The sequence below is a fragment of the Papio anubis genome, chromosome 2, assembly GCF_008728515.1.
Source record: "Papio anubis isolate 15944 chromosome 2, Panubis1.0, whole genome shotgun sequence".
Taxonomy (NCBI): domain Eukaryota; kingdom Metazoa; phylum Chordata; class Mammalia; order Primates; family Cercopithecidae; genus Papio; species Papio anubis.
The window spans coordinates 174,525,045-174,540,757 of NC_044977.1; the positions used below are offsets into that span (position 1 = coordinate 174,525,045).

The 15,713-nt window shown below is 35.1% G+C and overlaps 1 protein-coding gene across 1 annotated transcript in view; it reads left to right on the top strand.

The window, feature by feature from the left end:
- ZCWPW2 (zinc finger CW-type and PWWP domain containing 2) overlaps positions 1 to 15,713 on the top strand; it is a 158,723-nt gene that overhangs the window by 128,945 nt on the left and 14,065 nt on the right. Inside the window, 1 exon segment of the mRNA XM_031663787.1 lies at positions 934 to 980. Coding sequence (XP_031519647.1) covers positions 934 to 980 — 47 coding nt within the window.

Here is a 15,713-nt window from a genome sequence, read left to right on the forward strand (position 1 = left end):
TCAGTGGAGAGAAAGGGTGTTCTAGAAAGAGGGATCATCTCAAGTATACAGCTGGATATAGGAAAGAGGATAGTTTACATGTGACCAGCCAGTTGTAGGAATGAATATAGTAACCTGTTCCTCTGAGTTTCTATATTTTATGACAACAGTCGTAACCAATAGATACATATACACACATACCTGCTTTAGCATATCTCAAAATAATATCCTGGGATAGTTTTTTATGAACTATTTGGTTACTAATTATTCTGTTTTTAGGAGTGGAATAATGAGAAAATGTACTAAATTTAGGAGTAGTATAATGAGAAAATGTACTAGTAGTTTCCATTCTTGCTGAGTCTTTCTCTGAGGCACTGTTGGTAGCTCAGTGGTCCGAAATGGAGACGACAGACATTCTGGAAAAGAGGCTTGTGATCAGATGGTTCTGGCCAAGCTGCATGACCTCAGGCAGGATACATTATTTACCTCAGCTGTGAAGTGAGGCGAGGCTGCGTACTTTACAAGGTTATAATGATAATTAAATAAGATATCTATATAAAGTCCTTGTCCCATGTCCAGCATATAATAGATAGATATGAAAATGGAGGCAGCTAGGATTCAATTTTAGATCCTATATACTCCAGAGCACACAAGCTCCCCAGAACCTAGAAATCAGATATACTAGACAACTTGAGGATATCCAACTAACCAACTTTAAGCGAAGAAATTTGCCAAATAAATATAAAAATGTTCGTATTATTACTTTTGGATTGCATTGCTCTACTAAACAATGGGAAGCTTAGTTTATTAGCATATTAATTAAAGGGACAACTGGAACAAAATAATGTTATAATAGTAATGAGAAAGTAGAAAATTCTAATTGTGTAACTCAGTATTTATTTGAATGGGAACATAGGCACTTTTTTGAAGCAGCCATGTTTCATTGTCTTACAGATAAATCCAGAACACATGACAAAGTTGCTGCACTGGCCAAGAAAGGGGTAAGATTGTGTTTTATTATATAAAATATACAAACTTCAAATTTCATTTAACATTATTCTTTTTTTTTTTTTTTTTTTTTTTTGAGACGGAGTCTCGCTCTGTCACCCAGGCTGGAGTGCAGTGGCTGGATCTCAGCTCACTGCAAGCTCCGCCTCCCGGGTTCACGCCATTCTCCTGCCTCAGCCTCCCGAGTAGCTGGGACTACAGGCGCCTGCCACCTCGCCCGGCTAAGTTTTTGTATTTTTAGTAGAGACGGGGTTTCACCGTGTTAGTCAGGATGGTCTCGATCTCCTGACCTCGTGATCCGCCCGTCTCGGCCTCCCGAAGTGCTGGGATTACAGGCTTGAGCCACCGCGCCCGGCCTTCATTTAACACTATTCTTTAAAGAAAATTAAATTATTTAAAAACAAACAATGACATACAATCCACTTTTTCTTCTAAATGTTACTTCAGTATGTTTCCTTTCTTAGGTTAATATGAGGAAATTAATATTTATGGTTACTTATATTAATGTTAGGGGACTATCGGAAATTAGAACAATAGAGAACTGTAAGTAAACAAGTCAATGAGTGCTTTTACTTAAATTATATTTCATATACATACTCATATACTAAAATATTTTATATACTATATTACTGTAATGTGTGTACACAGTCTCATAGAAAATTTAAGTAGAATTTACTGCTCAACATGGCATCTACCTTAAACTTAAGTAGAGAACAGTATCAGCCATCTTAATGAATTTTCTGAACCTGGAATGTTTTAAATGAAAATTGTTAGCAGCATTTTTAAAGAATTATTAAAATGTAATACATTATTCTGAATATTGTATGCAGAGAGTTGTTTAACTCTACTTATTGTCAAAAACTTGGTTGAGATAGGATGAACCTTGACATTCTCCTCAAGAGATGATGTTCTCTTACCACTAAATAAAGAGAAAGAATTGGTGCCTAAAACAAATACTTGTGGACATATACTAGTGCCACAATAAAAGGAATTATGATAGAACGAAAAGCCTATGGTGAGATTTCCCATGTTGAGTGGTGAAGCAGAGCAGATCCAGGGAAGGTCAAGTGTAACCTCGAGAAACAGAAAAGGATGTTGGGCATGTATCTACAGATGATTAGGCAAAAGATGGGCATCATTTTTGTATTCTGAATATGTACATTTTATGAGTCCTTCTAAAATCAGGTGTTGTTTTATCTTTTTGCTTTTTGGCTTATAAAAGGAATCTTGGCTGTTCACTGGCTGAATATTGTTCAGCTCCTTTGCAGAGAGGAATTCAGTATCATAGAAAACAAGGTTGCCCTTTATAAAAGAAAGGATATAGGTTTTGTGTGTTCATCTGGAGATTTAGACAGGAATACGTGAAGTAGTGCAGTATTGTTAATGTGGATAGGTTTATTTTAATCTTTGCTAAATGATATTTAGAATCAAAGACTATAAAGATAATAACTAAATGTTTCTATATATTGCTTTATTTGTACCAATTTTTCTTAACAAAGGCAGTACTGTTCTCAGGGTCAGTGCCATGGGCCAAGTCTTTGTTATTGTAAACAGTGCATAAATAAACATACATGTGCATGTGTCTTCATAGTAGAATTATATATAATCCTTTGGGTATATATCCAGTAATGGGATTGCTGGGTCAAATGGTATTTCTGGGTCTAAATCCTTGAGGATTCCCCTCATTGTCTTCCACAATGGTTGAACTAATTTATACTCCCACCAACAGTGTAAAAGTGTAAACAGTGTAAAAGTGTCCACCTCCTCTCTAGCATCTGTTGTTTCCTGACTTTTTAATGATCGCCATTCTAACTGGCGTGAGATGATATCTCATTGTGATTTTGATTTGCATTTCTCTAACGACCAGTGATGATGAGCTTTCTTTCATATGTTTGTTGGCCTGCATAAATGTCTTCTTTTGAGAAGTGTCTGTTCATATCCTTCACCCACTTTTTGATGTGGATGGTTGTTTTTTTCTTGTAAATTTGTTTAAGTTCCTTGTAGATTCTGGATATTAGCCCTTTGTCAGATGTATGGATTGCAAGAAATTTCTCCCGTTCTGTAGGTTGCGTGTTAACTCTGATGATCGTTTCTTTTGCTGTTCAGAAGCTGTTTAGTTTAATTAGATCCCATTTGTCAACTCTGACTTTTGTTGCCATTGCTTTTGGTGTTTTAGTCATGAAGTCTTTGCCCATGCCTATTTCCTAAATGGTATTTGCCTAGGTTTTCTTCTGAAAATTGCCTAATTATACCCTTACCCATTTTTTCTTGGGCTTATATTTTTTCTGATTGATTTGTAGGCATGGACACTCTTATTAGTTATTAATAATTTGTCAATATGTTACAAACATTTTCTGATTTTCCTTTTAAATGTTTTTTGGTTCTTTTTCTGTATTTATATAGTAAAATTGTCTCTTTTGGGGCATTCAGTGTTTTTTTTTGGCATGCTTTGAAAGACTGCTTTTTCATTAATATAAAATATGTTTCACAATTCACTTAACCTTTCTTCTATTGTTGTTGGTAAAAGTGATGAAAAGCTTCATCAGTATAGCTTTCTCTCCTACCCTATTTGTTGAATTGTTTTTTTAAGGACATTTTCCAGTAGAAGGATTATGTTGAAGTGTTCTCATCATCAGTGCTTGCAAATGTCATAATTGTCATTGACAAGTATTAGTATAATAAAGATGTTGTTGCCAGTTTACATCATAACTTGTTGTTGTTGCTATAACATGAGGTAAAAAAAGTCTATGTACCAATTTAGGGAAAAATTTCATGTTTAAAATATTAAATGCATCCATGTAGAAACATAGTTTGATTCTCTATTCTTTTTTATTTCGTTTTTTCAATAGAGAATTTTACATATTTCTAATTAACTCTATCCCAGATATTATTACTAACTGGAAAAGGATCTATTTTTTAATTTTTTGCTTACATACAGAAATTATGTGTATCTTTTCCCCTAAAACTTATTAATACCAATAACTTAACTTACTATTTGAACAACAAAATTAAGGACCACTTGCTTGATTTATACATTTCAATATGAGGAATTTCAGCTATTATGTTTTCTGATAAAAAGTATTTCTCTCCAAAGTTATTACAAAAATTTCCGTAACAAGCAGAAAATTTTCATTAGCCCAATTAACAGGATAAGTTGCTTACATTTTATGACTAGATGTCTGGATATTTGTGTTAATTGCTAAGCTTGCTATTAATATGGAATTCATGTACTGCAACTCACTTAATTTATTTAGCTTTATATGCATCCTTCCCAGAAGATAAATATATTATAGCAGATTCCTACTGCTGGGTTCTAGCCCTAGGCAGAGAGAAATCTCAGAAAAGAATAGCAAGGAGCAGAACCCCTTGGGAAGAGTCACAGTCAGGCTTCAAAACTCATTTAATTTCCTTTTGTATTCTACTTTGTGGGCATTATTCACCTTTCCATAGGCCAGTGTCCCCCAGACTTGAATCATTCAGGTATTCCATCACCATTTTGCCATTTTCAGTACTATTAATATAGTTAGTTTTTGTTTTTTTTTTTTTTTTTTTTTTAGTTTTTAGAGAAGAAATTTTCAACAAATCGAGTTTAAAGATCAAATTGGCTTTTATTAGTGATTCATGAATCTGGCAGCATCTTATCTATGAAATAGAAGGGTGCTCTACTGGGATTAGCAGAATGATCAGCTTTTGTAAGGCAGCTCCAGTAGGAAGAAGGAAACAGCATTGTGCAAAAAAACTAGGTTGGTTAGCATCAGGTTACTTCAAGTTACTCTCTTTGTGTGGCTTAAAGCAGAAGATACTTTCTTATTATGCCAGCTCAGATTGACTCGGACCCTTATTATTCGTTGCTGTGAAATCTTCTGGTTTTTGGAAAACTAGCTCACATCTCAGTTCAGTTTGATTACATGACACCTAGTGCGAGTGACTCCATTCTAGCTTGGTTTGGATTATTGGGGTCTAGTGCAGGGGCACAGTCCGCAATGAGTACCTCCTATAAATTTTATTTAGCCAACTTGACTCACCTTTTCATAATTTAAATTTTTATTGAAGTAAAATTTAAACACAGTGAAATGCAGAGATCTTAAGTGTACAATTTGATGAATTTTTCTTAAATATATATACTCATAAAACTACCATCCCTAATCAAAATAAAGAATTTTCCCTACCCAGAAAGTTTCCTAATGTAAATATTTATCCATTTTATCCATTTATTACTTTAAATCATCAGTGTAAATCTTAACATACAAAGTTCATTTTTCTTTTTTTGAGGCAAGGCTGTTGCCCAGGCTGGCATACGCTGGCGTGAACACAGATGGATCACTGAAGCCTTGACCTCCTAGGCTCAAGTGATCCTTCTGCCTCAGCCTCCCAAGTACCTGGGACCACAAGTGTGTACCACCTTGTCTGGCTAATTTTTGTATTTTTTTTTTTGTAGAGACAAGATACTCCTGGGCTCAAATAATCCTCCCACCTTGGCCTCCCGTAGTGCTGGGATTACAAGCATGAGCCACCCACACCCCACCAGAAAGTCGTTTTCATACTAATTTCATTTGCCGTATGCTCAAAATCTGTAGAGGGAAACTGCCTCCTTATAAGGCAGTATTAAAATGCCCTTCCAGAGGGTGATTTTAACAAGATACTCTTTAGTAACTTCATAACTAACCCTGCTTGATTAAATTGCAAGATTTACCTCTTTTATCTTGAATTAAAGTCTATAGGAGTTCTATAGGATAACAATTAGTAGTAAAATATTACAATTAGAGAAAATAGATAAATCTCTGATTCCAAATCCTTTTATACACCATTTATGAAGGCAAGCAAAGATCCCTTGCTTCAGAATACCAATTTTCTGGTGCAGATTATTGTATTTGCTCCTTAAACAAAAAAGAAAAAGTCTTTGTTGAGACTTAAATATTTCCTTAACCCTTTTTTGTATTTGATTTTCGCTTGATGGATCTGACTTCAGCCAAACTGCCTACTTGTGGTTTTCACAAAATGGCCAGTGGGAGTGGGAGGAGCTGAGGAGTACAGGGTAAATGCATGTCAAGGGTGAGTATAGCAGAGTTGAAAACTCCTTTGTTTTTCTCCCCTGGAGAGAAAACAATAGTATGTCATAGTGTGAAGACCGCACTATTCCCCAAGTTCATAGGGCATGTAGTATAAGAAATGTTGGCTAGCAACTAGCTATAAGGGGAAGTTTTTCCATCCACAGGGCTGCTGGCCTGCTTATTGTTGCTAGGGTTGCAGTTGAGTTGTAAGGGGCTGTTCTAAGAAAGTAGAAGTGGAGAGAGGTATAGTGATGCCTTCCTAAACCAGTGTTTTTTTCCCAGTGCAGTGAGTGGTTTGTCTGAGAAAATTCAGAGTTTAATTATGCAAATATGGTTTTTGGTAAACAAACATTGAGGTTTGTCTATCAGTGATTTTGTCTATCTAGTCATTTAAAATTTGTTTTCATCCTTGTTACTAAAAAGCAAACACAAAAGTATCCTTTTTGAATGTCACTGTTTATAATGATTAGTTTTGTATTAATTTTTCTCTATATATAATGCCCATTTAAAAATTCAGTTTAGATTATTTTATTTGGAATTTGAATTTGATGATACTTAAAATCTGCTGCTGCAGATTCTAAAAATTTGAAAGTTTTCAACCATAACTCTCCCTGTTTTCTATTCTATATTTTAACTTTGAACCAGAAAACAAGAAATATGATTCCACAAAATGTAGCTGCCCTTTTTTTAAGAAACAAAATCTTCCTCAAATACCAATTATCAAATGGTGAACAGCTGCCAGATGTTGTCCTTTGTTATTTGGACCTACGGTTGTGGTATGCAGTTTTCTTCAATGCATTTTGCTGATTGTATTTAGTACAAGTGTAATCCTTTCTCTCTGATTCAGAGACACATAAGTCCTATTTCCAACTTCAGACTCCACACAAAATGAATCTGAGTTTCCTCTAAAGTCTGGAATATTTCTTGCTCACCATCATCATCTTCACTCCATTCCATTAAAACCAAAACCAGTAGTACCTATCAATAGGTTACTGATATAATATAGAATAGGAATTTGGATAATGAGTTTGTATTTTATGGATTGTAGCAATTACACTAGTTATATTAAGTGATTTTTCTATGCCTAATAGTTATACTACTATTCTACTTGCAAAGGGGAGAGATATCACCAGAAAAAATACAATGTCAGTGAAAAGAAAATTGGCTTATAGCAGAATTCAAGCCTACAGTTTCAAATTTATAAGCATTTGGCTTTTGTCCACAAGTCTTTCAACTTTTCATTTATGTTAAATGACACAGACCTATTTTCTTTCTTTAAAAACCTATAAATTACTACTTCTAAAATTCTTTAAAATTATAATGACTTTGAGATGCTATTTGTCTTTTTGTTTATGTAGTTAATACCTTTACTTTGCCAAGCAGGGTGGCTCATGCTCATAATCCTTGCACTTTGGAAGGCTGAGGCGGGTGGATCGCTTGAGCCCGGGAGTTCGAGACAAGCCTGGGTAACATGGTGAAACTTTGTCTCTACTAAAAATACAAAAATTATGCCAGGTGTGGTGGTGTGCATCTGTGGTCCCAGCTACTCAGGCTGAGGTGGGAGGATTCCCCTGAGCCTGGGAAGTTCAGGCTGTAGTGAGCCAAGATTGCGCCACTGCACTCTAGTTTGGGTGACAGGTGTGAGACCCTATCTTAAATAGTGATAATAATAATAATAATAATTCTTTCACTTTGTTCCAGAAATAATTTGCTGCATCATGAAATGTTTATATTAGAGATACATCTTAAACTTATACTCTCCTACACACTAGGCAACTTTTTTTTTTTTTTTTTGAGACGGAGTCTCACTGTGCTCCCAGGCTGGAGTGCAGTGGCCTGATCTCGGCTCACTGCAAGCTCCGCCTCCCGGGTTCACGCTATTCTCCCGCCTCAGCCTCCCAAGTAGCTGAGACTACAGGCGCCCGCCACCACGCCCGGCTAGTTTTTTGTATTTCTTAGTAGAGACGGGGTTTCACCATGTTAGCCAGGATAGTCTCGATCTCCTGACCTCGCGATCCACCCGACTCCCAAAGTGCGGGGATTACAGGCTTGAGCCACCGCGCCTGGCCGACAACATTTTAAAAATAATTTTTTAAATGTTGTAGTTGTGCTATTGTGGAGAGTCTGTCTATTCCTATGTATAAGAGAGATCTTATGCATTCTACTGAAGGTAAATGCTTAAAGCATTTGACAATGATCCACGAGTTCAAAAATCAGGCTGGTTATCCTTACTGTTCTAGCCGATATGGAGAAAAATTATAAAACAAATAATGAAACACTTGACATTTATTCTTTTGTCCAGAAAAACAGCATAATATAGATACTATAACCACTGAATATTCTCTGCATCAGCTTTTTAGAATGTAATTGAAACACGTAGATTCTAGAAGGTCTTCCCTAAAATCAGTATCTTCTCCCAACATTCCCCTTGCTAAGATATCTGTTGGCTTTAGGAAAAAACTGTACCCAAGTAGGAATTGTTTCAACTGATTTGGATTTTCGGAAAGTCTACAATTAGAGGTCAGATAATCTAATTTACTGGCTTTATTCAATCAGCTAAGCAACTGTGTCACAAATTCTGCTTTCCATGGGGTTTGTCCCTCCCTGGACACCCTGTCTGGATTAGTCCTTAGTATTCTTAAACTCTTTATAATTATAAGTGAAATCTATTCTGTTACAAAAAGAAATACCTGGATTTTCATGATCTATCTCTGGTATATATAGTCAAAGACCACTAAAAAATAAATGTAAGGCTTTAAAAAACTATCAGCGAAGCACCAAATCATAGAGCTCCTTGAAGTTTCCTGGTACTCCTGTTCTCAGCCAGGATTGTTAAGTGTTAAACAAAGGCTTTTTATGCCTTTTGTTTAAGGTGGGCTGGTGATCAACTGCTATTTTTAGGGAAAGTGCTGTCTTGTGTCTCAGCTCACTGCTTGAATACACACTCCAGTGTTCTCTTTGATAAGCCCCTCAAAGCAGAGAAATCCACAGTGCTTTATTGTAAACTTACACATGGCTGAAGAAGAGAGTGCAGGGAACAGCAAGATATAAGTCATATTGTCAGGGACTGGTCTCTAATACTGTTCAAATCTCACAGGAATGCAGAACTCTACTAAAGGTTGACTAGACTGGAGCATGTAGCAATTGATGATTGACATTTATATAAGAAACACTAGATTTGTGTTCTTTCTATTGAAATAGTGTCTAAAATAGGGCCAGCAAATGATCATTTTAATCCTCCCCTCCTTTTCAAAGGAAAGTTGAAAGCAATCATTGTCTAGGCCCAAAGACTTAACTATATTATCTCTACTCTTTGGATACTCAGATTAAGTAATAACCATCATTTGCAGTGCTACATGTAGCTAGTTTTCATCCTTATTCTAAGCAGATTTTTCAAAGGGAAATGAGGATATTGGCTTTTTCTTGTATATGATAACGTTTAACAAGGAGTTTGTGTACATTATTCAAAGCACATAGATTCACTTTTGGAAATTCTGTCAAAGCAGGCAGCTCTTTAGTGATTATTGACTGACAATTACTCTCAAAAGAAGATTACAAAACATATTTATGTCTTCCCTGAGCATAAAATACTGAATCAAAATTTCACACCCTCAGATTTAACAGAACTAACAGACTTATTCTTTTTGTTTAAAAATTAAAAAAGAAAACTTCATTTAGCTGAATAGTGACTTAAGGAAATGGGCAATGTCAAGTCATTTTACGCAGATTATATAAATCTAATGTAAACACAGTTCTATGGATTTTCTGTCCTTTGCAATTAAAGGCAATTCTGTCATTTGCCATTCCAGTCAGCAATCCTAATTATCATTTTTTTTGTGTATATATATATATATATATATAGAGAGAGAGAGAGAGAGAGAGAGAGTGTCTTTCCATATAACCACGTTGTTTTTTACACTCCACAAGGAAAGCATTAATACTTATTTGATTTATTTAAACTCAGTGACACAGTGTTATATTTGTGTGGATAGGTGGGAAGCATTAAATTAGTGCCTCAAAAACTTTAATTTGCTTGAGAGTCATCTAAGGAGCTTATTTAAACACAGATTCCTGGGACCCACTCCCAGAGTATCTGATTCAGTAGGCCTAGGGTGGGCATAAAAATTTGCATTTCTATCAAGCTCCCAGGTATTGCTAATTCTGGCTATTACTCTGAATAGTAATAGGCTAGACAACATAGGAGAATCAGCTATTCAACGGTAGAGAGAGAAATGGAAGGGATGGGATAGGTAAATATTATAGTATCTACCTGTAGTGGGTTGAATAGTGGCCCCCAAAATATATGTCCATCTGGAACCTTAGAATGCGACCTTGTTTGGAATAATGGTCTTTGCAGATGTAATCAAGGTAAGGATAGTAAGATGAGATCATCTTGGAGATGGCCCCTAAGTTTAATGAGTGCCCTCACCAGATACAGACTTCTATCCTATATTACTGTATGATAATACATTTCTCTTGCTTTTCTGTTTGTGATAATTTGTTCCATCAGTCCTAGGAAACTAGTGTACTACCCAAGCTCCTACTACACCAGAATGCTCAGTTCCCTCAGTCATATGCTGTAAACAAAAAGGGTAGAATCTGGACACTGGTCCAGAGGTGAACAATGATTGAACAACTAACTGGTAAGCAGAGTTGGATATTTTCTGATACGTTATTTTATCTTCCCCCAAATACTTTGAGGTAAATAATTTTTGGTATCATTTAACAAAAGAAGACCTTAAAATGCCAAATAGTCATTTAGGCCGCAAATATTTATTGTTTATACCAGACTCTTGCTGGCTATTGGAGTGGTCAAATGACTTGCCAAAAGTGACACAGCCAGTAAGTGCCAGATTAAGCTCTTCACTCTAGATCCTGTTATACCGAATTCTGTGCTTTTCTCCATCACATTTTATGAATGGCTCATACCAGCAAGGCACAGAGCATTTTGGCAAATACTGACTTGTTCATTTCAGTCACTGTAGAATATTTAACGAAATAGAAAAAGAATTTATTTTTTTCAACAGGAATCTCTGTGATTTATGGTAACTGTTTAATGGTATTTCCATTAGTAACAATAGAGTACTTTTCATTTGTTGTTATCTTTTAATCTTATTTCCTCTTGTAGTAAACCTTTTTACTTTATATTTAAACGTGCAGATAATTTAAGATGATACTTACTAACAAGATAGAAATAGTAGTTCTACATTGTCTTTGGAGATGGCGGTCAGTGATTTAGACAATATTTCAATATTCTTTTTTTTTTGAGATGGGGTCTCCCTCTGTGGAGTACAGTGGTGCAATCTCGGTTTCTATGAATTTATTACAAATTTTAGTTAACTACCTTTTGGGTTTTGATTTCACATGTTATTGCATTTTTGTCAGTGAATGTGGTCTGTAAAATAGAGATTACTTTAATATTTTTGAGACTTCCTCTGTGACCCAGTAGGTGGTCAAATTTATAAATGTTTCAACGTTGGAAACAATATGTATTCTTTAATTATTCAATGCTAGTTTTAATATATGTTCATTATATTAGGCTTATTATTTGTGTGGTTGAATTATCATATTTAATGTATTTTTTCTGCTTTATTATTTTTTGAGAGGTAAATTGTATAAGAAATTTTAAGAGAGGTAAAAAAACTGTAGATTCAGTATTTTCTACTTGTAATTCTGTGTTTTCACTTTGTATATTTTAAAGCTACATGTCTTAGTTCATTTAGTGTTGCTATAAAGGAATACTGGGTAATTAATAAAGTAAAGATTTATTTGGGTCAGGGTTCTACAGGCTGTACAAGAAGAATGGTGCTGGCATTTGCTCAGCTTCTGATGAGGGACCCAGGATGCTTCCACTCATGATAGAAGGCAAAGGGGAGTCAGCAGGACTCTTTTTAACAACCAACTGTAGTGAGAATTAATAGACTGAGAACTCACCCACAAAGGAGGGCATTGATCCAATTATGAAGGATTTGCCCCTATAATCCAAACACCTCCCATTAGGCCCCACCCCCAACAGTGAGGATCAAATTTCAATGTGAAGTTTGGAGGGGACAAACATCAAAATTATTGCACTAATATTTTAGATAATAGACAGGTCAAGACAATTATACTTTCTGAGTGAATTTTTTTTTAGCATTTAGTAATAACCCTTTTTGTCTCTGATTATGCTTTTTGACTTAATGTCTGCTTTTTTCTGACATGAATATAGTTACATTAGGTTTCTTTAGTTACTTTTGTTAATAATTATGAATATATTATATTCCAGCTCCTCACTTTCAACCTTTTTTTTTGAGACAGAGTCACACTCCATCACCCAGGCTGTAGTGCAGTGATGCGATATTGGCTCACTGTAACATACACCTCCCGGGTTCAAGCGATCCTCCTGCTTCAGTCTCCTGAGTAGCTTCACCCTCCTGAGTATTACTGTTGTGTGCCATCACACCTAGCTATTTTTTGTACTTTTAGTAGAGATGGGGTTTTACCATGTTGGCCAGGCTTGTCTTGAACTCCTGCCCTCAAGTGATCTGCCTGCCTTGGCCTCCCAAAGTGTTGGGATTACAGGTGTGAGCCACTGCCCCTGTCCCTTTCAACCTTTCCATGTCATTCTGTTTTTTAAATTACAGATTTATTGAGATTTAATTTGTATATCATACAACTCACTTTTAAAAAAATGTACAGTTCAGTTTATTCAAAGTTTTGCAGCCAACATCATTAGCTAATTTTAGAACAGTTTTTTCATCACCCTGAAAGGAAACTTTTTACCCATTAGCAATCACTGCCCATTTCCCATCTCCCCCTTTTCCGTGGTAACCATGCATCTATTTTCTCCTTCTATAGATTTGCCTTTTTTAGACATTTTGGATCATATAATACTGTGGCCTTTTGTGTCTGACTGTTCACTTTTCATCTATATTGTAGCATGTGTCAGGACTTCATTTTTAATGGCTGAGTAATATTTCATTATATGGATATACCACACTTTATCCATTGGTGGACATTTGGGTTGTTTCTACTCTTTGGCTCTTATAAATAATGCCATTATGAACAATCATGTGCTCATTCTTGTATGGGCATATGCTTCTGTTTTTCTTGGGTATATACCTAGGATTGGAATTATTAGATCATAGGGTAACTAAATTTCAGGTTTTGAGGAACTACCAAACTATAATCCAAAGTGGCTGTACCATTTTATATTCCCACCAGCAATAAATAAAGATTTCCATTTCTTCACATCCCTGTGAGCACTTGTCATTTTCTATTTTTTTAAAAAAATATTAGCCATCCTAGTAGGTTTGAAATGGTATATCATTGTGGTCTTGATTTTCATTTCTCTGATGACTAATGATATTAAGCATCTTTTTCTGTGCTTATTGGCTGTTTATACGTCTTCTTTGGAGAAATGTCCATTCAAATTCATTGAGCATATTTTAATTGACTTATTGTATTTTTATTGTTGTGACTTCTTTACATATTCTAGATACAATTTCTTATCAAATATGTGATTTGAAAATTTTTTTCTCATTATGTAGATTTTTTTCACTTTCTTGATTGTGTCCTTTACAATTACAGAAGTTTTAAAATGTTGATGACATCCAATTTATTCTTTTGTTGTTTGTGTTTCTGGTGTCATATCTAAGAAACCATTAACTAATCCAAGATTATAAAGATTTGCCCCTGTGTTTTCTTCTAAGAGTTTTTAACTTTTATCTCTTACATTTACATTTTTGGTCCATTTTAACTTTTATGTATGATGTGAGGTACAGGTTGAACTTCATTTTGCATGTGGATATCCAGTTGTCTGAGTACTATTTGTTGAAAAGACTATTCTTTTCTTACTGAATTGTCATGGCAACCTTGCTAAAAATCAGTTGACCATATACATGAGAGATTTTTTCTGGACTCCCAATTCTATTCTATTGATCTATTCTTCTGTTCTCATTCCAATACCATACTATGTTGATTACTGTAGCTTTGTCATAATTTTTGTAATCAGGAGATGTGACCACCTTCTTTTAACCACACCCTTTGCAGTTGTTCCTTCTAAAGAAGAGTATATTGCCCCACTGCATGCCTTTGGCTGAACTCTGTGACTTACTTTGGCCCATGGAATAAGGTAGAAGTGACAGCGTGATAATTCCAACGTAGTCCTTAAGAGGCTTTGTGTATTTTGGCTTTTCTTTTGACCCTCTACACTAACCCAAGTTTACCCAATGGTCTTAGGAAAATGCAGGTCATGTAGGGCAGAACTACCTACCTCAGCCAACCCTAGACCTACAGGAGAGCATTCCTAGCTGCTTCACTGTGCATCAGAGATGCCCCACCAAATCAAGAGGAACCTCAACCAACCTGAAGACATAAGAAAAGAAGCCACCAGTTTCTGTGAGGAAAGCCTAGGATCTTCCATGAGATGATGATGATGTACAAATTTCTTATCTGTATTAGTCATTTACAAACACTGTGCATGTCCATTGAGGATTAGCAGGGATTGAAACAATTAGAACAGAATCTCTACTCCATGGTGACTAAGGGAACCAGATTGAGTCTCTACCACCTGGTAGCTACACTCTGGAACTTGTAGCCTTTTCAGCTATCAAGATGAGAGTCAAGGCTAAGAATCTACCCTAGATGTCAAGAAAGACCCTGGGCATAATCAATGCTGAAGTGAAAAGGATCAACACTGGAGAGAAAAGAGGGGAAGAGGTAAACATAATGACAGTCTGGAAGATGAATTGAATTTCATGGCAGTAAGGGAACTCAGGAAGTCATTCAACTATCTGGGTGTGAACCAACTAGGAGCAAGTGTCAATTCTTTATATGGGTCATATTGTTGGATCCTCCCTCATGGGAACTAATATCTTAAAGTGGGTTTTGAACAAAATTATGGCACTTGAAAATATAGCAAATGAATATACATAATGTAAACAAGAATTTAAATGGAAAGTACTTCATTTGAAAAATTTTTTCAAAAATATTTTCAAAAATGTTAGCAGCAAATTCTAATAATAAATGTACTGAATAGACAGGCATTATCTGTCTATCCAAGTATTAACTCTACGAATTTTTCTATCCATTGAAGTACATATTTTTAGACATAATAAAAATGAATTTTCTTTAAAAAAATACAAATTGTATTTCTCTTCTTTTGGTGATTATCCTTAAATATGAACATGCTTAATGGGTTTAACAATTTAAAACTGATCACCATCACTCTTCTTCTGAATAATTCAAGGTTCTTAAGATGCTTTCACCTTTGTCTAACCCCTTTTCCTCTTCCATTCAGTTGTCTACTTTTGTAAATCCTCTTTGTTCTTTACTCCATTACCAATTTGTCTTTTTTTAGGTCAGTGTTTATTTAGATTTACATAATGTTGAGCACTTAATTTACTTATCTTCACTTCTTTTTGATTTTTCTAGATTAATCTTCTTCCTCCAAAGTACATTCTGTAGTAGCTCTGTCAGCAAAGTTCCATCTTTTTAGTTCTCACTCTTTTGAAAAATATTATTTTAAAAATTGTAATTTTTTTCATAATCATGGAAATTAACAATCACAAAGACAGAGAAAATAGTATTAAACCTTTTTATACTCCTCAGTCTCAACAAACACACACATATGGCTACCTTTTTGAATTACAGTATTATTGAATATTGTTTAATTGAAGATATGTTCCTGGGTAT